General features: G+C 40.9%; 1 protein-coding gene across 2 annotated transcripts in view; it reads left to right on the forward strand.

The window, feature by feature from the left end:
* dock10 (dedicator of cytokinesis 10) overlaps positions 1-21126 on the forward strand; it is a 162029-nt gene that overhangs the window by 94348 nt on the left and 46555 nt on the right. For both annotated transcript variants that reach the window (XM_079823032.1, XM_079823033.1), the window contains exons 9-27: positions 131-222; positions 1185-1268; positions 1423-1572; positions 3168-3422; positions 3717-3839; positions 5260-5342; positions 5514-5636; positions 5713-5792; positions 6487-6674; positions 8560-8625; positions 8707-8799; positions 8909-9032; positions 9158-9279; positions 10594-10677; positions 10766-10858; positions 18945-19063; positions 19159-19228; positions 20645-20758; positions 20844-20915. In XM_079823032.1, the coding sequence (XP_079679158.1) occupies positions 131-222; positions 1185-1268; positions 1423-1572; positions 3168-3422; positions 3717-3839; positions 5260-5342; positions 5514-5636; positions 5713-5792; positions 6487-6674; positions 8560-8625; positions 8707-8799; positions 8909-9032; positions 9158-9279; positions 10594-10677; positions 10766-10858; positions 18945-19063; positions 19159-19228; positions 20645-20758; positions 20844-20915 (2135 nt within the window). The remainder of the gene's footprint in view (positions 1-130; positions 223-1184; positions 1269-1422; positions 1573-3167; positions 3423-3716; positions 3840-5259; positions 5343-5513; positions 5637-5712; positions 5793-6486; positions 6675-8559; positions 8626-8706; positions 8800-8908; positions 9033-9157; positions 9280-10593; positions 10678-10765; positions 10859-18944; positions 19064-19158; positions 19229-20644; positions 20759-20843; positions 20916-21126) is intronic.

A 21126-nucleotide genomic window follows, 5' to 3' on the forward strand; every position in this document is an offset into this window, starting at 1 on the left:
AATTTTTTACCGCCAAAAGAGGGTTTGCTTGCGCTGGTGCAAGCTGTTTGTAAATCTGGCCCAAAGTATTTGCATTTGTTTACTTTATTGCATTTTCAACTAAAATGTTTCTTTGTTGTTGTTGTTTTAGAGATCATTGATACGTCGTTGAGTCATGTCCCTGTCCATGAAAATGAAAATGAGGAAACGACTGAAAATGGAATCCACCCTGAACTGGCCAAGGTAATTTTTTGTAATTCTGTCTTGTTATATCCAACTAGGCACATGACATCAATACACCCTCTTTCTGAAAAAGGAAATGAGCCTGAATTTATCTAATGATATCATTGTTCTATTAAAACATGCTGCAAGTTTCAGAACTCAAAAATAGCTTTTAGTGAAACCAAGCTGCCAAAACACCTTTTTTTCTACTTCCTGGTTTTTATTACATACGGGATGAATACATCAGTATAAGACTGCCTGCACAGACATGACTGTGATCGGTTACAATGCTTAATTTATGCAAATATAGAAATATAATACTATAATCAATAATTTTCATGAATACTTTATCTTGGCAGCTGTTAATAGTAAAACCACCATAAAAAAATGTACTCTTTCCCCACCTGTTTTGTTTTTTTTGACAGCCAGCGCCAGCATTTTCGTTCATTTTCAATATCTGAATATACAATATATCAAAAGAAAGAACAGAGCCCCTTTTTACTCTAGCTTTATGCATTATTTTTTTATCAACACTGGAATGTGTGTACGTGTCATTAAAAAAAGCAACATTTTGAACAAAAAGCTGAGGAAATGTGGTAGTGTGCTTCTATTGCTTGTTTCTGCTGCTTCTTCTCCTGTGTTTTGATCTGGAGATACAGAAGATGCATAAAAGCGCCCACTACATAACAGTGAAAACATGCAGCCAGAAAATTCAGTCAATGGCAGGGGAAAGAGTTAAAAGAGTTCCACATTCTACTTATTATAAAATGGCTTTTTATTTTTGAATTTTGACATTTTAATGTAAAAATCCTGCTAAAATTATAAATGCACCTCATCAATTTAAACATAAAAATGCAGTTCATGATCCCTTGAGTCTCTCTTTCTCTGTTCAAAACACCCAACATTTAAAGTCATAAACAATACATTAATGGTGTGTCATAAGCGTATAAAACATAATTAACTGTAATGTTGTATTTTTTCAGTATATTTCTGAGAATGAGGAGGGCTCGAGAGCTGCCAGAGGAGAGGAAAGACTAAACCTGTTCTCCCTGGACCCTGATATTCCCGTATGTCTCCAGAAAAACAGCACATATCTCATATCTTTATGCAGTTTGTCTTGGCACTACCAACTAGTTGTGTGTGATCTGCACAACTGAGTTTCTTTCTGTTTCATGAATAAATGACATTGTTTGGGTTTTTTGCAAATGCTTTATGTTAAAGGTTTTGCGGAGTCCCAGGACGGAGTATGGGGATTCTACTGTCCAGCCATTTGACGAGAAACTTGGGAGGAGACTGATGATCTCCTGTCGCTCACTCAACCTCACTCTGCAGGGCTGCATCAACGAGGCTGACACTGAGCCAATTACTAATGTATGATGGCATATCCTTTTTAACACACACACCTTAAGTTGTGCTAAAACAAGCCTCATACACTGTTGACTGCATTTGATCTTTATCATTTAAAAACAAATCAGTAGTATCCACCTTATTCCTGACGAGCCGACTGCGTTTTGAATTATGGGTGGCACTTCCGGTTCGGGGAACTTCCATTCAAAAAGACTGAAACGAATCATTTCAAATCATAAGGTTGCCCTACAAATCAGTTTGACTGAATGAGCTGTCAATTTTCCTTCATGTTTTATTTTCAGAAATCATGGTATTTTAACGCGACGTTATAACAATATCTATGGCAAGAGCTCTTTTCAGTCGCTGCTTTCTTTTCCTCATGATTATTATTTTTTTTCCCTTGCATTCCGCTGTAACAGAATGAAAAATTACAACATATACTGCATATTTGTGGTCTGTTCTCCCGATTTAATTTACGATATATCCCATTAATAATTCACTGGAATGCGCAAAGAATCTCTCGTTTTTCTCCTCAAATCCTCCCTTCTCTTTCCAGGTTTCACAGGTAAATTCTGTTAAAATGACAGAAATGACTGTGTCACGTAATGCTGAAATTAATGAACCTTTTTGATTAAGGCAACGTATGTTACATAAAACAGATATTACTACAGTGATATTTAACCTGTCCGTTTTTGCTGTGGCGCTTTTGGGGTTATTCGTGGTCTGTTAGAAGTACCTTGTTGATGCTTTTACTTTTTTTAATGTCCTTTTAATGTTCAATAGTTGAAGGGTGAGTAGAATAGTCATCTCATTGTACCCAGTTTTAAAAATATACATATTATTGCATTCATAGAGCGAGCCTTTCACTGATTGTTTACAGTTTAAAAGAAGTTACACCCATAGTTCACGCAAAGCATCATGGGACGTCGGAATAAGGTGGAGACTGCACATTTTTAAAATCTCTAAATTTGTAGCCATTGTTGGGTGAGCTCAAACCGAATGATGACGGCGAAACATTTTGAGATCCAGCTTTTCGCACTTAGGACAATTGAAGGACTTAAACATTACACAGTGTACAAACATTCATTGATTCTAAAGAAAGCTACACACTATATTGAAACCAAGATGTCAACTTCATGATGTAAATGTTCTTATTTTGTCTTGTGGGAAATATGTAACTGTCTTGTTTCTGCAGGGCAGTACTAAATACAAAAATTAAGATCTTTTTTTTCTCTTATATTTATATAAATTCTGCAAAGAGGTTTATAAACTTAGGAGTATGCACTCATACAGTCAAGTCCCCTTCATTTATATAGTGCTTTTTACAATACAGATTGTTTCAACACAGCTTTACACAATAGGAAACAGCTGCTCTAGAAAAAAATGCATTGTCCAGCTAAAGTACGTTTTTGGTTTTTGATTGAATTATATACGTTCCACTTACACAACACCATTTTCAACCAAAATAGAAAACTCTCAATGCGTTCTGGCCGTTAATTTGCATGGCAACAGTGTTTGGTGGCTTGAGAACGCAAACTTTGAAATAGGTTTTGAACCATATAGGCAGATTGATCAATTATACTTCAGCTGACTGAGTGAACTCTGCTGTCTCTCCTCAGATCGAGCCTTTCTTTGTGTCGATTTCTCTTCTGGACATTCGAGAGGGCAGGAAGGTTTCCGCTGACTTCCATGTGGACCTAAACCACGAGGTTGTGCGGCAAATGCTCAGTAGTTCAGCTAATCCAGGAGATCAAGGGTTGGATGGTGGTAACGGTTCTCCGCAGGAAAATGGACTCGCCTCACCTGTAGAGAAGAAAACAGAAGACTGCCAATTAAGCCCAGACTTGGAGAACTGGCTGCACTTCCCCAAACATGTAACAATACAAGTGCCCTTTGGATATAAGAATATATGGCCCTGTTTCACAGACAAGGTTTAGATTAAGCCTTAGTTTAATTAGGTCATTGAAGTAGCTTTTATAAACATGCCTTAGAAACAAAAACATGACAAAACAATGGCATTGACATAATTGATGTTATAAGATGTGTCAGTGCAAGTTGCTCAAATATTTTAAGCCATGTCTGTGAAACTGGAGATAAGTGTCAGGGTCACATGGTTTAGATCTATGTTCATGTGTTTATGTGGTTTACATGGTTGATCATTTCTGCAGGCAATTTTTTCCGTTATGAACCCGCACACAGACATTGTGATGGTGGCACGGGTGGAGAAAGTTTTGATGGGAAATATTTCCAGTGGTACAGAACCCTACATTAAAAACACAGATTCCAGCAAGGTATTTCATTTAGATATTTTCTATTGTACGTAGCATTGAATAAAAGTGTCTGATAAATGCATTCATGTATTTTTTTAAACTATTTTCTTTATATATTTGAAGTGTCAAAGACTAAGTATTTAAGCGCATGTTCATGTGAAATAGGCGAGGTGTGTTCTTAGTTTTTTTTCCCAATGTTATATTTAATAACCATTACAAGTATCTCTGATCATCCCTGTTGGACCATTGTCTGAACTTGACTGAATGCCATTGCATTAGATAAAATAATATCAAATCAATATAATATATTTTAAGAAAAGATGCCACAAGCAAATTTTAAAAGCATAACATCACAAAAAGTACTTTGCTATGTTTAGAGTTATAAAAACCAGCTAAACAAAATGAAACCATCCTCGGTCATGAAACATCTCTGTAGTTTATTTGATTAGCTACACTTGGGGTTACTCTACTAGGAGACTTGTGTGAACTTCAGGAGAACTGACTTCATATATATATAAATATATCCACTAAAATCACTTCAAGGGCCCTATTTTAACGATCTAAGTGTATGGTCCGAATCACCTTTTGCTAGTTTAATGACGGAAAAAACCGTCACGTGCCAGACGCATGGTCCAAAAGTGTTGTACTTCGTCTCTTAATGAGTCATGAGTGTGTTTTGGGGCGTAACGTGCAATAAACCAATCAGATTCTCATCTCCCATTCCCTTTAAAAGCCAGTTGCACTCGCGCCATGGCGGATTCGATATTTACATGGTGGAATATCGACACCCTCAACCTGACGAGTCAGTTTAAATACATGTGTGTATTGCCACGATTGGTCAAATAATTAGCCAATTTCATTCGTCATTACTGCAAATAGCAGTAAGTAGCCTGACGTCGTCATACTCAATTCTAGTCAGAATATGAGTCTGATCTGCTCCGTTGGGCTGTGATTATGGGGCGTGTTTCAACCGAACCAGGAAAGACCTCAATTGGATAGACCTACAACCAATCAGAACAACGGAGCGACGCATAACGTTAGTTGTCAAATGTCAACAGAACTCAACTGCACTGTGTTGCCAAGTCTGCGGTTTTCCCGCGGGCTGTTTTTCCATGTTGGCGGGTTGAAGCGGCCCCAATTATGTGATATTTAGACCCAGGAATGCGAATTTTAGCAGGCAACCCTGCCAAAAAACACACACATTTTACCCCCCAAATAGGGCCCGAAAACTAGTTGATTAAAAATCACTGATAAAACGTAAGGTCTGAGAAAAGCACAATCATCAGTTTCTTGCCGTTGTCACTAAATGTCACTAATGTAATGGCATTTAAACAGTTTTATATGTGTCACCGAATAGTGATTTAAGCATGATCTAAGTATGTAGTTGTATGGAGATTTGGGTTGGTAGTACATTGAAATTCAATTTCTGTGCTTGTTGTAGACTGTCCAAAAGGTGTTGAAATCCAATAAGCAATTCTGTAGCAAACTTGGAAAGTACCGAATGCCTTTTGCCTGGTCTGTAAGGTAAGTGAATCCCAATGGGAGTTTTTTTTCCATGCCCTGGTGCTTCAGCATTGGCAAAACACATATAAACTGCTGAAACTGTTCATATGTGACCCGGCTCTTACACTATTAACAGTTTATTTCATTTAAAATGATTTCAATCATAACATTTCTTCCTTCTGTATATTCCAGGTCAGTATTTAAGGACAACCAGGGCACAGTGGACAGGGAATGTCGTTTCTCTCCTCTCTTCAAACAGGAAAGCAACAAGATTTCCACAGAAGATCTCATCAAACTCATCACAGAGTACAGGAGGTACAGACTCTTCAGTCACACTCATGAACAGCATGTGATCATAAATAACCTCAGTAAAATAAAGCATTGTTCACAGGGCAGAGAAGGCCAGTAAACTCCAGACCATCCCTGGAAACCTTGAAATAAATGTGGACTGCGTCCCCTTGGAATGCCCCAGTACGTTCTTCTAATACTGCAAGCATCCTCACATTTGGAGCTGAACTGAAGCAAAAATACAATTTTACTCATAAATATTATTAGGTTTTGTGTACGTAACACTTAAAGGGATAGTTCACCCAGAAATGAAAATTAGCCCATGATTTACTCACCCTCAAGCCATCCTAGGTTTATATGACATTCTTCTTTCATTCAAATACAACCAAGCTTTATAATGGCAGTGAACTGTTGTTTTGTTTTTACGGAAAAAGCGTTTTGAACTGTGAGAGCTCTCAATACACTTTGTTAGTTGAATAGAGAAGGCGGCCTGGCGGAAGCTAGATATTTAACTTTATAAAGTTTGAAATATGGATATTTTTTCTTACACAAACCCATCGATTCGCCTCAGGCCTTTATTAACCCCCCGGAGCCGTATTGATTGGACTTTTATAATGGATGAATGCACTTTTTTGGGCTTCAGATTTTGGGCTGCCATTCACTGCCATTATAAAGCTTGGATTAGCCAGGACATTTTTTAATATAACTCCAATTGTATTCATCTGAAAGAAAAAAGTCAAATACACCTAGAATGGCTTGAGGGTGAGTAAATCATGGGCTAATTTTCATTTTTTGGTGAACTAACCCTTTAAACAGCTTATTGTATACTTGCCTGCTATGGTGTCCCCACACACTCACTTACATGCATGTTTCTCAGATTGCGTGACGTCCTCATATGTTGCTCTGAGGCCGTTTGAGGACTGCGGCTTACATGCTCCTACAGTGGAGATAGACGAGTTCCTGCAGGACTCATCTAAGTTTGCCCAACCTTACAGAGTCTACAAGAATCACATCTATATCTACCCCAAACACCTCAAGTATGACAGCCAAAAGAGTTTTGCAAAGGTGAGGAAATAGTATACACAAAACAATTTCACCATAGTACATTATTTGTAAACTAATACATTTTGATACATGCTTGCATTATACACTCACCTAAAGGATTATTAGGAACGCCATACTAATACTGTGTTTGACCCCCTTTCGCCTCCAGAACTGCCTTAATTTTATGTGTCATTGATTCAACAAGGTGCTGAAAGCATTCTTTAGAAATGTTGGCCCATATTGATAGGATAGCATCTTGCAGTTGATGGAGATTTGTGGGATGCACATCCAGGGCACGAAGCTCCCGTTCCACCACATCCCAAAGATGCTCTATTGGGTTGAGATCTGGTGACTGTGGGGGCCATTTTAGTTCAGTGAACTCATTGTCATGTTCAAGAAACCAATTTGAAATGATTCAAGCTTTGTGACGGTGCATTATCCTGCTGGAAGTAGCCATCAGAGGATGGGGACATGGTGGTCATAAAGGGATGGACATGGTCAGAAACAATGCTCAGGTAGGCCGTGGCATTTAAACGATGCCCAATTGGCACTAAGGGGCCTAAAGTGTGCCAAGAAAACATCCCCCACACCATTACAACACCACCACCAGCCTGCACAGTGGTAACAAGGCATGATGGATCCATGTTCTCATTCTGTTTACGCCAAATTCTGACTCTACCATCTGAATGTCTCAACAGAAATCGAGACTCATCAGACCAGGCAACATTTTTCCAGTCTTCAACTGTCCAATTTTGGTGAGCTCGTGCAAATTGTAGCCTCTTTTTCCTATTTGTAGTGGAGATGAGTGGTACCCGGTGGGGTCTTCTGCTGTTGTAGCCCATCCGCCTCAAGGTTGTGCGTGTTGTGGCTTCACAAATGCTTTGCTGCAGACCTCGGTTGTAACGAGTGGTTATTTCAGTCAAAGTTGCTCTTCTATCAGCTTGAATCAGTCGGCCCATTCTCCTCTGACCTCGAGCATCAACAAGGCATTTTCGCCCACAGGACTGCCGCACACTGGATGTTTTTCCCTTTTCACACCATTCTTTGTAAACCCTAGAAATGGTTGTGCGTGAAAATCCCAGTAACTGAGCAGATTGTGAAATACTCAGACCGGCCCGTCTGGCACCAACAACCATGCCACGCTCAAAATTGCTTAAATCACCTTTCTTTCCCATTCTGACATTCAGTTTGGAGTTCAGGAGATTGTCTTGACCCGGACCACACCCCTAAATGCATTGAAGCAACTGCCATGTGATTGGTTGATTAGATAATTGCATTAATGAGAAGTTGAACAGGTGTTCCTAATAATCCTTTAGGTGAGTGTAGGTTGCTTTTAAAAGGTTACCTAATTTTTGACTAAATCATTAATAACTATAGTTAATTATTCAGTCAGAAGCTAGGTCAACTTTTAATAGCAACCTACTTCTCTTCCTTTGAAACCAAATAACTTTGGTTTATTGTTGCAAAGCTGCATCAATAGGAAGATAGTTATAATAATATGAATGTTTCAAGCGCCCAACCAAAGGGAACACTGATCAAAATGGCACTTAAACCAATCAATTGATCGTAACTTGGGTTTTCTGAGTGAATAAGGTATAGTATGTGAATAGTACAGATTTGTACAATTAAGATAAGACATTAAGTAAAGTTAGCTAAAAGTGTTAGTTAGAATCACTGTTGGATTTTACAGTGAAACAATTTTTTACTGGTGCAATACTGGCTCAAATATTTTACACCACAGCTAAGTTTTACCTTTTGTACGGCTGGTGCTCCTGAGGAGCAAATGAAAATGCTGAAAATGCTTATGGTTTTATCAAGGATTCAAATGTGTTCTTTAGAGTTTTCTACTCCTCATTCATTCAACATGCAGTGTGTGGTCATGCTATGCTCCTTTTTTATTCGCTAGGCTCGGAACATCGCAGTTTACGTGGAGTTCAGAAGCTCCGACGAAGAACACGCCAAGCCGCTCAAGGTTACATAACACAATATTCCCATCACTTTCCATCAACATCTGCTTTAGAATTTGACTCATGTTCTTCATCAATTTCCACAGTGCATCTATGGAAAGCCAGGAGGTCCAGTTTACACCACGGCTGCCTGTTCCACAGTTCTGCACCATTCACAGAACCCAGATTTTTATGATGAGGTTGTTTGCAAAATCTTCAAATGTGCTTCAGAAGCGTTGTAGGTCAGCACCGTTACGTTCAGAGGAAGGTTGGCGGTACTTTAATGTGTGTTGTGATGTGTTTGATCAGGTCAAGATTGAGCTGCCCACACATCTTCATGAGAAACACCATTTACTCTTCTCCTTCTATCATGTGACCTGTGACATCAATGCCAAGACCAGCTCTAAGAAGAAAGAGGCTCTTGAAACTCCAGGTATCAGCTATCAACCATCTGGGACAGAGATGCACATCAAGCCCAATTATTCAATGCTGTGCATGTTGAAATTCTGTAGCGCTCTGACACTTTGTTTGTGTGCACTGTGTTGATTTATGTTACAGTGGGTTATGCGTGGCTTCCTCTTCTGAAGGATGGCCGTATTACCTCTCAGGATTTCAGCATTCCAGTCGCTTGCACTTTGCCTGTTGGATATCTACTCATTAAAGAGCCTTCATCCACCAAAGTGAGCACAAGAATTCAGAAACGTATATAAACAATCAGAAAAAGAGATATAAGTGTGATTATGATGATGATGAATGTAGACTAAAGATAAATACAGTTTTATATGTCATATAAACTAGAACTCAGAATATACTGTACATTAATTTGTGAAGACAAACAAGAACTTAACAAATACCTGCATGTACAAAGTACATCCAACTCATGAACATTCTTATGATAGGACTTGCCAGTAAACAAAGGAAGAAGACGGCTACAGAGATAATGAAGGTTAAATAGAAACAAATGATGAGAATCAGTAGCTGTAGAAACAGGAAGTGTGGACCAGGAAACAAAAGAATCTTCACAACTTTAAGGGCTCTTTCATACACCCGGTGCAATGTGACGCCAGGCGACATGCAATTGTTTTTTGCTAGTTTCAGCCTGACGCAGTTCTCATTTTCACGTCCAGCGCCACATTGTTTAAATAGAAAATGCACTCGTGCCCATCTGTTCGCCCATGGGTGTGCTGGTCTGAAAACCAGGTGTGTTCAGGAGCATTGTTGGCGTGTTGCTATTTTGAGGAACTGAAAACGACTGCACCATTGACCAACACAAACCTGCTCTAAAGTCAATATTTTTTGTGTTATTTAAAGGGCGTTTTAGTAATATGAGCCTATAGGCGGTGCACAACGAGCGTACACTGATTATTACACACACAGGGATGCACAGCGGCACACACACATTTATTAATATTAAAAATAAAAGGAGAAGCATTCAGTCTTTCCGCTCGCAAATTCCTCCATGTAAATAGTGAATCCGCCATGGTACAAGCGCAACTGGCTTTTAAAGGGAATGGGAGATGAGACTCTGATTGGTTTATTGCACGTTACGCCCAAAACACACCCACACTCAAAAAAAAATAGCTTGTTGGCCTAACTTAATATAATTATGACACCTATTTCCACACAGTTGAACTGATTTATTTGCACTTAAACTGGGTTAATTGCACTGATGAGTAAAATTCACCCTAAGTTAATGAGATCACACCAGGAGTAACATAATTCAATTGAGTGTAAATGACAATTAAGTCAAAAACTAACTTATTTTATTTAAATAAACTCAGCAAACACCTAGAATAATTTTTGAGTGCATGACTCTCATGATTAAGAGAGATTTGTACAACACTTTTGACCTTGTGTCTGGCAATATTTCAAAACTCCTGTTTTTTCTGTCCTAAAGACAAATAATAATAAAATTATTATATTTATATATTATAATATATTTTTTAAATATTATTATTACAAAAATATATATATTTGTTCATGTTTCTTTGCAGAACGGCTCCGATGTGAAGTGGGTCGATGGGGGGAAGCAGATCTTCAAAGTGTCCACTGTGGTGCTTTCTACAGTTTATACTCAGGTTGAAAAGAGCCACGGTCTCAGATGAAAATGTACTTCTATCTTGTTTATATTTTATGATCTCATAATTCCCATGGACATTTTTGCAGGACCCCCACCTGAACCGCTTCTTCCAGCAGTGCCAAAAACGAGAGGCAGACCTCTCTCAACCTCCTACCTCAAACTTCCTCAACTGCCTTAAAGTAAGTGAATTCCAGGGCCTTAACCAGGGTTTGAAAATCAGTCAAGAACTGTACCATGATACCTAGGCTATAAACGCAAGCAAATTTATACATATACACACACTTATTTTCTAGAGACTGACTTGTAGCTGTTTGCAAAAGATGTTTTTACTTAAAGCCACAATATGTAATTTTTCGCCACTAGAGGTCACTTATTCAAAACAAATGCGTGATGACGCCTTGATTTCACGGGAGCTTTTATTATGCCATAGACGAGCACTTCCTCTTCTTCTGCACATGTGTATGTTTCATGTGTTATCATATTAGACACATTGAGTGTGTCGTGTTGTTTACAAAGTTATGTTATGCTCTGTGCTTGGCGGCGACAATGAGACACTTGTTCACACTGCAGTGAGTTAGATCGATATAGGCATGGTAAAACATTACTCGCGGTAAATCATGAAAACCAGATGTAAACAATAAGACTGAATGTGTTGAGCTGAATAACAATGATAAGTGTTCTGTCGATTAATGATCCAAACAGCTGCTCATCTGTCTAAAAAAACACATCATATATTAAAGCGTATTTGGTGTTTCCATGGTTTCTACAAAATAAATCTGGAAATCAAGGGTAACTAATAACAAGGGTGAGTAAATTGCTTATTTCTCTGGATTTAAACATTCTTGGGAACATTTGGGATTATGTAAGTACACAAGTCAACAAAATATATTACATTGTTCTAGTGGGTATGAGTAAGTTAAAAGGTCCCGTTTTTCCTGTGTTTTTTTGAAGCTTTGTCTGTGTTTACAGTGTGCAATATAACATGTGTTCATGTTTCGCGTGTAAAAAAAAACGTATTTTTCACACAATTTACTGATCTGTATACCGCTGTTCTCACTGTCCTCAAAACGGCTTGAAAGATTTCCCTGTTCTATGAAGTCCCTCCTTCAGAAATACGTAACGAGTTCTGATTGTGCCAGCGGTTCCCGTGTTGTGATTGGACAGCAGCTTAGCACACGTTGCCCGGAAAGGTCACGCCTCTTACCATAACGGGGAGATGCATGCGCTCAAAGTACAGCCCCTGAAGGCCAAACAAAGGCCCCTTTTTCGCGTATTCTTGTGGGCGGAGGTTAGTCAACAAACTGTTCTACTGACGTCAGTAAAGCAGGAAGTACAGGGATGTCGTCCAAACTGGCCGTTCGCTGTAGACTTTGAAAGGGAACTTCTGTTAACTAAAATATCTCGCTTGGCATTGAACTTTGAGGTTTATAATTTTACAGGTATTATTTATGCTCTAACAGCAACATTACACACTAACTAAAGTTTGAAAAATGGGATCACGAAGAACAGGACCTTTAAGGGTAAAGTTAGGGACAGGTGTGGTGGTGTGGGTAAGTTTAAGGGTAAAGTTAGGGACAGGTGTGGTGGTGTGGGTAAGTTTAAGGGTAAAGTTAGGGACAGGTGTGGTGGTGTGGGTAAGTTTAAGGGTAAAGTTAGAGACAGGTGTGGTGGTATGGGTAAGTTTAAGGGTAAAGTTAGGGACAGGTGTGGTGGTGTGGGTAAGTTTAAGGGTAAAGTTAGGGACAGGTGTGGTGGTATGGGTAAGTTTAAGGGTAAAGTTAGGGACAGGTGTGGTGGTATGGGTCAGTTTAAGGGTAAAGTTAGGGACAGGTGTGGTGGTATGGGTAAGTTTAAGGGTAAAGTTAGGGACAGGTGTGGTGGTGTGGGTAAGTTTAAGGGTAAAGTTAGGGACAGGTGTGGTGGTGTGGGTAAGTTTAAGGGTAAAGTTAGAGACAGGTGTGGTGGTATGGGTAAGTTTAAGGGTAAAGTTAGGGACAGGTGTGGTGGTGTGGGTAAGTTTAAGGGTAAAGTTAGGGACAGGTGTGGTGGTGTGGGTAAGTTTAAGGGTAAAGTTAGGGACAGGTGTGGTGGTGTGGGTAAGTTTAAGGGTAAAGTTAGGGACAGGTGTGGTGGTGTGGGTAAGTTTAAGGGTAAAGTTAGGGACAGGTGTGGTGGTGTGGGTAAGTTTAAGGGTAAAGTTAGGGACAGGTGTGGTGGTGTGGGTAAGTTTAAGGGTAAAGTTAGGGACAGGTGTGGTGGTGTGGGTAAGTTTAAGGGTAAAGTTAGGGACAGGTGTGGTGGTATGGGTAAGTTTAAGGGTAAATTTAGGGACAGGTGTGGTGGTATGGGTAAGTTTAAGGGTAAAGTTAGGGACAGGTGTGGTGGTGTGGGTAAGTTTAAGGGTAAAGTTAGGGACAGGTGTGGTGGTATGGGTAAGTTTAAGGGTAAAGTTAGAGACAGGTGTGGTGGTATGGGTAAGTTTAAGGGTAAAGTTAGGGACAGGTGTGGTGGTGTGGGTAAGTTTAAGGGTAAAGTTAGGGACAGGTGTGGTGGTATGGGTAAGTTTAAGGGTAAAGTTAGAGACAGGTGTGGTGGTGTGGGTAAGTTTAAGGGTAAAGTTAGAGACAGGTGTGGTGGTGTGGGTAAGTTTAAGGGTAAAGTTAGAGACAGATGTGGTGGTGTGGGTAAGTTTAAGGGTAAAGTTAGGGACAGGTGTGGTGGTATGGGTCAGTTTAAGGGTAAAGTTAGGGACAGGTGTGGTGGTGTGGGTAAGTTTAAGGGTAAAGTTAGGGACAGGTGTGGTGGTGTGGGTAAGTTTAAGGGTAAAGTTAGGGACAGGTGTGGTGGTATGGGTAAGTTTAAGGGTAAAGTTAGGGACAGGTGTGGTGGTATGGGTAAGTTTAAGGGTAAAGTTAGGGACAGGTGTGGTGGTGTGGGTAAGTTTAAGGGTAAAGTTAGGGACAGGTGTGGTGGTATGGGTAAGTTTAAGGGTAAAGTTAGAGACAGGTGTGGTGGTATGGGTAAGTTTAAGGGTAAAGTTAGGGACAGGTGTGGTGGTGTGGGTAAGTTTAAGGGTAAAGTTAGAGACAGGTGTGGTGGTATGGGTAAGTTTAAGGGTAAAGTTAGAGACAGGTGTGGTGGTGTGGGTAAGTTTAAGGGTAAAGTTAGAGACAGGTGTGGTGGTATGGGTAAGTTTAAGAGTAAAGTTAGGGACAGGTGTGGTGGTGTGGGTAAGTTTAAGGGTAGGGTTAGGGACAGGTGTGGTGGTGTGGGTAAGTTTAAGGGTAAAGTTAGGGACAGGTGTGGTGGTATGGGTAAGTTTAAGGGTAAAGTTAGGGACAGGTGTGGTGGTATGGGTAAGTTTAAGGGTAAAGTTAGGGACAGGTGTGGTGGTATGGGTAAGTTTAAGGGTAAAGTTAGAGACAGGTGTGGTGGTATGGGTAAGTTTAAGGGTAAAGTTAGGGACAGGTGTGGTGGTATGGGTAAGTTTAAGGGTAAAGTTAGAGACAGGTGTGGTGGTGTGGGTAAGTTTAAGGGTAAAGTTAGAGACAGGTGTGGTGGTGTGGGTAAGTTTAAGGGTAAAGTTAGAGACAGGTGTGGTGGTATGGGTAAGTTTAAGAGTAAAGTTAGGGACAGGTGTGGTGGTGTGGGTAAGTTTAAGGGTAAAGTTAAGGACAGTTGTGGTGGTGTGGGTAAGTTTAAGGGTAGAGTTAGGGACAGGTGTGGTGGTGTGGGTAAGTTTAAGGGTAAAGTTAGGGACAGGTGTGGTGGTATGGGTAAGTTTAAGGGTAAAGTTAGGGACAGGTGTGGTGGTATGGGTAAGTTTAAGGGTAAAGTTATGGACAGGTGTGGTGGTGTGGGTAAGTTTAAGGGTAAAGTTAGGGACAGGTGTGGTGGTGTGGGTAAGTTTAAGGGTAAAGTTAGGGACAGGTGTGGTGGTGTGGGTAAGTTTAAGGGTAAAGTTAGGGACAGGTGTGGTGGTGTGGGTAAGTTTAAGGGTAAAGTTAGAGACAGGTGTGTTGGTGTGGGTAAGTTTAAGGGTAAAGTTAGGGACAGGTGTGGTGGTGTGGGTAAGTATACGGGTAAAGTTAGGGACAGGTGTGGTGGTATGGGTAAGTTTAAGGGTAAAGTTTGGGACAGGTGTGGTGGTGTGGGTAAGTTTAAGGGTAAAGTTAGAGACAGGTGTGGTGGTATGGGTAAGTTTAAGGGTAAAGTTAGGGACAGGTGTGGTGGTATGGGTAAGTTTAAGGGTAAAGTTAGGGACAGGTGTGGTGGTGTGGGTGAGTTTAAGGGTAAAGTTAGGGACATTTGTGGTGGTGTGGGTAAGTTTAAGGGTAAAGTTAGAGACAGGTGTGGTGGTATGGGTAAGTTTAAGGGTAAAGTTAGGGACAGGTGTGGTGGTGTGGGTAAGTTTAAGAGTAAAGTTAGGGACAGGTGTGGTGGTGTGGGTAAGTTTAAGGGTAAAGTTAGAGACAGGTGTGGTGGTGTGGGTAAGTTTAAGGGTAAAGTTAGAGACAGGTGTGGTGGTGTGGGTAAGTTTAAGAGTAAAGTTAGGGACAGGTGTGGTGGTGTGGGTAAGTTTAAGAGTAAAGTTAGGGACAGGTGTGGTGGTATGAGTAAGTTTAAGGGTAAAGTTAGGGACAGGTGTGGTGGTGTGGGTAAGTTTAAGGGTAAAGTTAGGGACAGGTGTGGTGGTGTGGGTAAGTTTAAGATTAAAGTTAGGGACAGGTGTGGTGGTGTGGGTAAGTTTAAGGGTAAAGTTAGGGACAGGTGTGGTGGTATGGGTAAGTTTAAGGGTAAAGTTAGGGACAGGTGTGGTGGTATGAGTAAGTTTAAGGGTAAAGTTAGGGACAGGTGTGGTGGTATGGGTAAGTTTTAGGGTAAAGTTAGGGACAGGTGTGGTGGTATGGGTAAGTTTAAGGGTAAAGTTAGGGACAGGTGTGGTGGTGTGGGTAAGTTTAAGGGTAAAGTTAGGGACAGGTGTGGTGGTGTGGGTAAGTTTAAGGGTAAAGTTAGGGACAGGTGTGGTGGTGTGGGTAAGTTTAAGGGTAAAGTTAGAGACAGGTGTGGTGGTGTGGGTAAGTTTAAGGGTAAAGTTAGGGACAGGTGTGGTGGTGTGGGTAAGTTTAAGGGTAAAGTTAGGGACAGGTGTGGTGGTGTGGGTAAGTTTAAGGGTAAAGTTTGGGACAGGTGTGGTGGTGTGGGTAAGTTTAAGGGTAAAGTTAGGGACAGGTGTGGTGGTGTGGGTAAGTTTAAGGGTAAAGTTAGAGACAGGTGTGGTGGTGTGGGTAAGTTTAAGGGTAAAGTTAGGGACAGTTGTGGTGGTATGGGTAAGTTTAAGGGTAAAGTTAGGGACAGGTGTGGTGGTATGGGTAAGTTTAAGGGTAAAGTTAGGGACAGGTGTGGTGGTGTGGGTAAGTTTAAGGGTAAAGTTAGGGACAGGTGTGGTGGTATGAGTAAGTTTAAGGGTAAAGTTAGGGACAGGTGTGGTGGTGTGGGTAAGTTTAAGGGTAAAGTTAGGGACAGGTGTGGTGGTATGGGTAAGTTTAAGGGTAAAGTTAGGGACAGGTGTGGTGGTATGGGTAAGTTTAAGGGTAAAGTTAGGGACAGGTGTGGTGGTGTGGGTAAGTTTAAGGGTAAAGTTAGGGACAGGTGTGGTGGTATAGGTAAGTTTAAGGGTAAAGTTAGGGACAGGGGTGGTGGTATGGGTAAGTTAAGGGTAAAGTTAGGGACAGGTGTGGTGGTGTGGGTAAGTTTAAGGGTAAAGTTGGTGGTGTGGGTAAGTTAAGGGTAAAGTTAGAGACAGGTGTGGTGGTGTGGGTAAGTTAAGGGTAAAGTTAGAGACAGATGTGGTGGTGTGGGTAAGTTTAAGGGTAAAGTTAGGGACAGGTGTGGTGGTGTGGGTAAGTTTAAGAGTAAAGTTAGGGACAGGTGTGGTGGTGTGGGTAAGTTTAAGGGTAAAGTTAGAGACAGGTGTGGTTGTGTGGGTAAGTTTAAGGGTAAAGTTAGAGACATGTGTGGTGGTATGGGTAAGTTTAAGGGTAAAGTTAGAGACAGGTGTGGTGGTGTGGGTAAGTTAAAGGGTAAAGTTAGAGACAGGTGTGGTGGTATGGGTAAGTTTAAGGGTAAAGTTAGAGACAGGTGTGGTGGTGTGGGTGAGTTTAAGGGTAAAGTTAGGGACAGGTGTGGTGGTATGGGTAAGTTTAAGGGTAAAGTTAGGGACAGGTGTGGTGGTATGGGTAAGTTTAAGGGTAAAGTTAGAGACAGGTGTGGTGGTATGGGTAAGTTTAAGGGTAAAGTTAGAGACAGGTGTGGTGGTGTGGGTAAGTTTAAGGGTAAAGTTAGGGACAGGTGTGGTGGTGTGGGTAAGTTTAAGATTAAAGTTAGGGACAGGTGTGGTGGTATGGGTAAGTTTAAGGGTAAAGTTAGGGACAGGTGTGGTGGTATGGGTAAGTTTAAGGGTAAAGTTTGGGACAGGTGTGGTGGTATGAGTAAGTTTAAGGGTAAAGTTAGGGACAGGTGTGGTGGTATGAGTAAGTTTAAGGGTAAAGTTAGGGACAGGTGTGGTGGTATGGGTAAGTTTTAGGGTAAAGTTAGGGACAGGTGTGGTGGTATGGGTAAGTTTAAGGGTAAAGTTAGGGACAGGTGTGGTGGTGTGGGTAAGTTTAAGGGTAAAGTTAGGGACAGGTGTGGTGGTGTGGGTAAGTTTAAGGGTAAAGTTAGGGACAGGTGTGGTGGTGTGGGTAAGTTTAAGGGTAAAGTTAGGGACAGGTGTGGTGGTGTGGGTAAGTTTAAGGGTAAAGTTAGAGACAGGTGTGGTGGTGTGGGTAAGTTTAAGGGTAAAGTTAGGGACAGGTGTGGTGGTGTGGGTAAGTTTAAGGGTAAAGTTAGGGACAGGTGTGGTGGTGTGGGTAAGTTTAAGGGTAAAGTTTGGGACAGGTGTGGTGGTGTGGGTAAGTTTAAGGGTAAAGTTAGGGACAGGTGTGGTGGTGTGGGTAAGTTTAAGGGTAAAGTTAGGGACAGTTGTGGTGGTATGGGTAAGTTTAAGGGTAAAGTTAGGGACAGGTGTGGTGGTATGGGTAAGTTTAAGGGTAAAGTTAGGGACAGGTGTGGTGGTGTGGGTAAGTTTAAGGGTAAAGTTAGGGACAGGTGTGGTGGTATGAGTAAGTTTAAGGGTAAAGTTAGGGACAGGTGTGGTGGTGTGGGTAAGTTTAAGGGTAAAGTTAGGGACAGGTGTGGTGGTATGGGTAAGTTTAAGGGTAAAGTTAGGGACAGGTGTGGTGGTATGGGTAAGTTTAAGGGTAAAGTTAGGGACAGGTGTGGTGGTGTGGGTAAGTTTAAGGGTAAAGTTAGGGACAGGTGTGGTGGTATAGGTAAGTTTAAGGGTAAAGTTAGGGACAGGGGTGGTGGTATGGGTAAGTTAAGGGTAAAGTTAGGGACAGGTGTGGTGGTGTGGGTAAGTTTAAGGGTAAAGTTGGTGGTGTGGGTAAGTTAAGGGTAAAGTTAGAGACAGGTGTGGTGGTGTGGGTAAGTTAAGGGTAAAGTTAGAGACAGGTGTGGTGGTGTGGGTAAGTTTAAGGGTAAAGTTAGAGACAGGTGTGGTGGTGTGGGTAAGTTTAAGGGTAAAGTTAGAGACAGGTGTGGTGGTGTGGGTAAGTTTAAGGGTAAAGTTAGAGACAGGTGTGGTGGTGTGGGTAAGTTTAAGGGTAAAGTTAGAGACAGGTGTGGTGGTGTGGGTAAGTTTAAGGGTAAAGTTAGAGACATGTGTGGTGGTATGGGTAAGTTTAAGGGTAAAGTTAGAGACAGGTGTGGTGGTGTGGGTAAGTTAAAGGGTAAAGTTAGAGACAGGTGTGGTGGTATGGGTAAGTTTAAGGGTAAAGTTAGAGACAGGTGTGGTGGTGTGGGTGAGTTTAAGGGTAAAGTTAGGGACAGGTGTGGTGGTATGGGTAAGTTTAAGGGTAAAGTTAGGGACAGGTGTGGTGGTATGGGTAAGTTTAAGGGTAAAGTTAGAGACAGGTGTGGTGGTATGGGTAAGTTTAAGGGTAAAGTTAGAGACAGGTGTGGTGGTGTGGGTAAGTTAAAGGGTAAAGTTAGAGACAGGTGTGGTGGTGTGGGTAAGTTAAAGGGTAAAGTTAATACATTAGTACATAGTACATAGTAGTTAAGGCCACCAAATATAAAGTGGGTCCAAATAATCCTTGCTATTTTAAGGGGAATTAGGCCATATTTTTATTTTAACCTTTTTTGTTTTATTTGTCTTCTCAGGGCCTCCTGAGTATGGAGAGGATTCATGTTATAGTTCGCTTCCTTCCTGTTATCTTCAACCAGCTCTTCAAAGTGCTTACCCAAAACGACAGTGATGAAGTGACCACCAGCACCACCAGGTACAGAAACCCATCACTGACTCTTCTGAACACAGTCAATCGACTCAGATCTTTCAGGTTTGATTCTCACTTTAACGTTACATCTTATTCATCAGGGTCCTGGTCCACATCTTAGCCAAGTGTCATGAGGAGAACATGGACCGCTATTTGCACTCTTACATAAAGGTATTATTTCACTCACGCATGTCTCATCTACTTCCAAGAGCTAGATCAAGACCAGCGTAGCTGTAGATAATGTGTGAGGTATAGACAGTTTCTGATTCAAGACCAACAGGTTTTAAAGGATTAGTTCACTTTTAAATAAACTTTTGCTGATAATTTACTCACCCCCATGTCATCCAAGATGTCCTTGTCTTTCTTTCTGCAGTCAAAAAGAAATTAAGATTTTGATGAAAATATTCCAGGATTTTTCTCCATATAATGGACTTCAATGGGCCCCAAACGGTTCAAGGTCCAAATGACAGTTTCAGTGCAGCTTCAAAGGGCTTTAAACGACACCAGACAATGAATAAGGCTCTTATCTAGCCAAACCATCAGTTTCTGCGAGAAACCCAGCAGTATTTATGCTATAATTTTACCTCTTAACAGACGAACGTGATCGTCTCTGAGCTCCGCTATAACTTCCGCCAAGTGAGGTCAAATACGATCGTGGTCATAGATGTATACGTAGATACCTCATTAGCGCCTGCACGGATCAGTAGAATGAGGCATCTACGATCGATATATCTATGACCACGATCGTATTTTACCTCACTTGGCGGAAGTTATAGCGGAGCTCAGAGACGATCACGTTCGTCTGATAAGAGGTAAAATAATAGCATAAATACTGCTGGGTTTCTCTCAGAAACTGATCATTTCGCTAGATAAGAGCCTTATTCATCATCTGGTGTCGTTTAAAGCCCTTTGAAGCTGCACTGAAACTGTCATTTGGACCTTGAACCGTTTGGAGCCCATTGAAGTCCATTATATGGAGAAAAACCCTGGACTGTTTTCATCCAAAATCTTAATTTATTTTCGACTGCAGAAAGAAAGACATGGACATCTTGGAGGACATGGGGGTGAGTGAATTACCAGCAAAAGTTTATTTAAAAGTGAACTAATCCTTTAAGGACTGGTGTGAAGCGGATTTTTCCAGCCCAAAACCACAAGCAGAATGGTTCAACATTGCCTTAAATTATACCACATTTTCCACAAATTTTGTAGCTTGATGAGGAAGCTATTACTTTTGATCAAGTTATCAAAATGATGATTGACTGATTAGACTGATGATGCTCACAATGTCTTCAGAAAAAAAAAGATTTTTGATCACATAAAGTAATGACAGACAAGCACATCCCTTAATTCTACTCAACATCTAAACTGAAACGGTACAAAAAACGACCTTACTAACTATTAATAAGCAGTAAATTAGGAGTTTATTGAGGCAAAGGTCGTAGTGAACATGTGTTCCCCATACTGAAGTGTTACCTTATGTTCAAATGATAATATGCTTCCTATTGAGGTTTTTATTCTGTGTTTGGAATAAGAATGAGTGTGAATGAGAACATGGGACACGTTTGTATTTCTCTTTTGTTTAACCAGTTCGTCTTTAAGACTGAAGCATGTGGCTTCAGAACCGTTCACGAAGAGTTGGCCAAGGGAATGACCTCTGACCTGAAGAGCAACGAACAGACGGTCATACGGAACGTCCTCAAGGTGAGCTAAAGTAATCATTTCTCTCTTAAGGAAGTGATGGACCTTTATTAACCTTGTCATTTGATATCTGTTTGGTTCTCTGCAGTTCTCGTGGTTCTTTCTAGAGGTCATAGTGAAGTCGATGGCTCAGCATCTGCTGGACTCAGCTAAGCTGAAGGTAAATATTGAGTAAGCAGACATGTAAAGCATCTACTCCTTTCCTTTTATCTTCTCATTTTGATGGTAGTCTATATTCAACACTCTTGCTTTGATTTGACGGGGCATTTTAGGACTTTAGGCTCACTATAAATAACGTTTTGTGTGCAGACACACTCTCACACTCTCCCTCACACACACACACACACACACACACACACACACACACACAC

The sequence above is a fragment of the Gobio gobio genome, assembly GCF_949357685.1.
Source record: "Gobio gobio genome assembly, chromosome: 8".
Classification (NCBI taxonomy): domain Eukaryota; kingdom Metazoa; phylum Chordata; class Actinopteri; order Cypriniformes; family Gobionidae; genus Gobio; species Gobio gobio.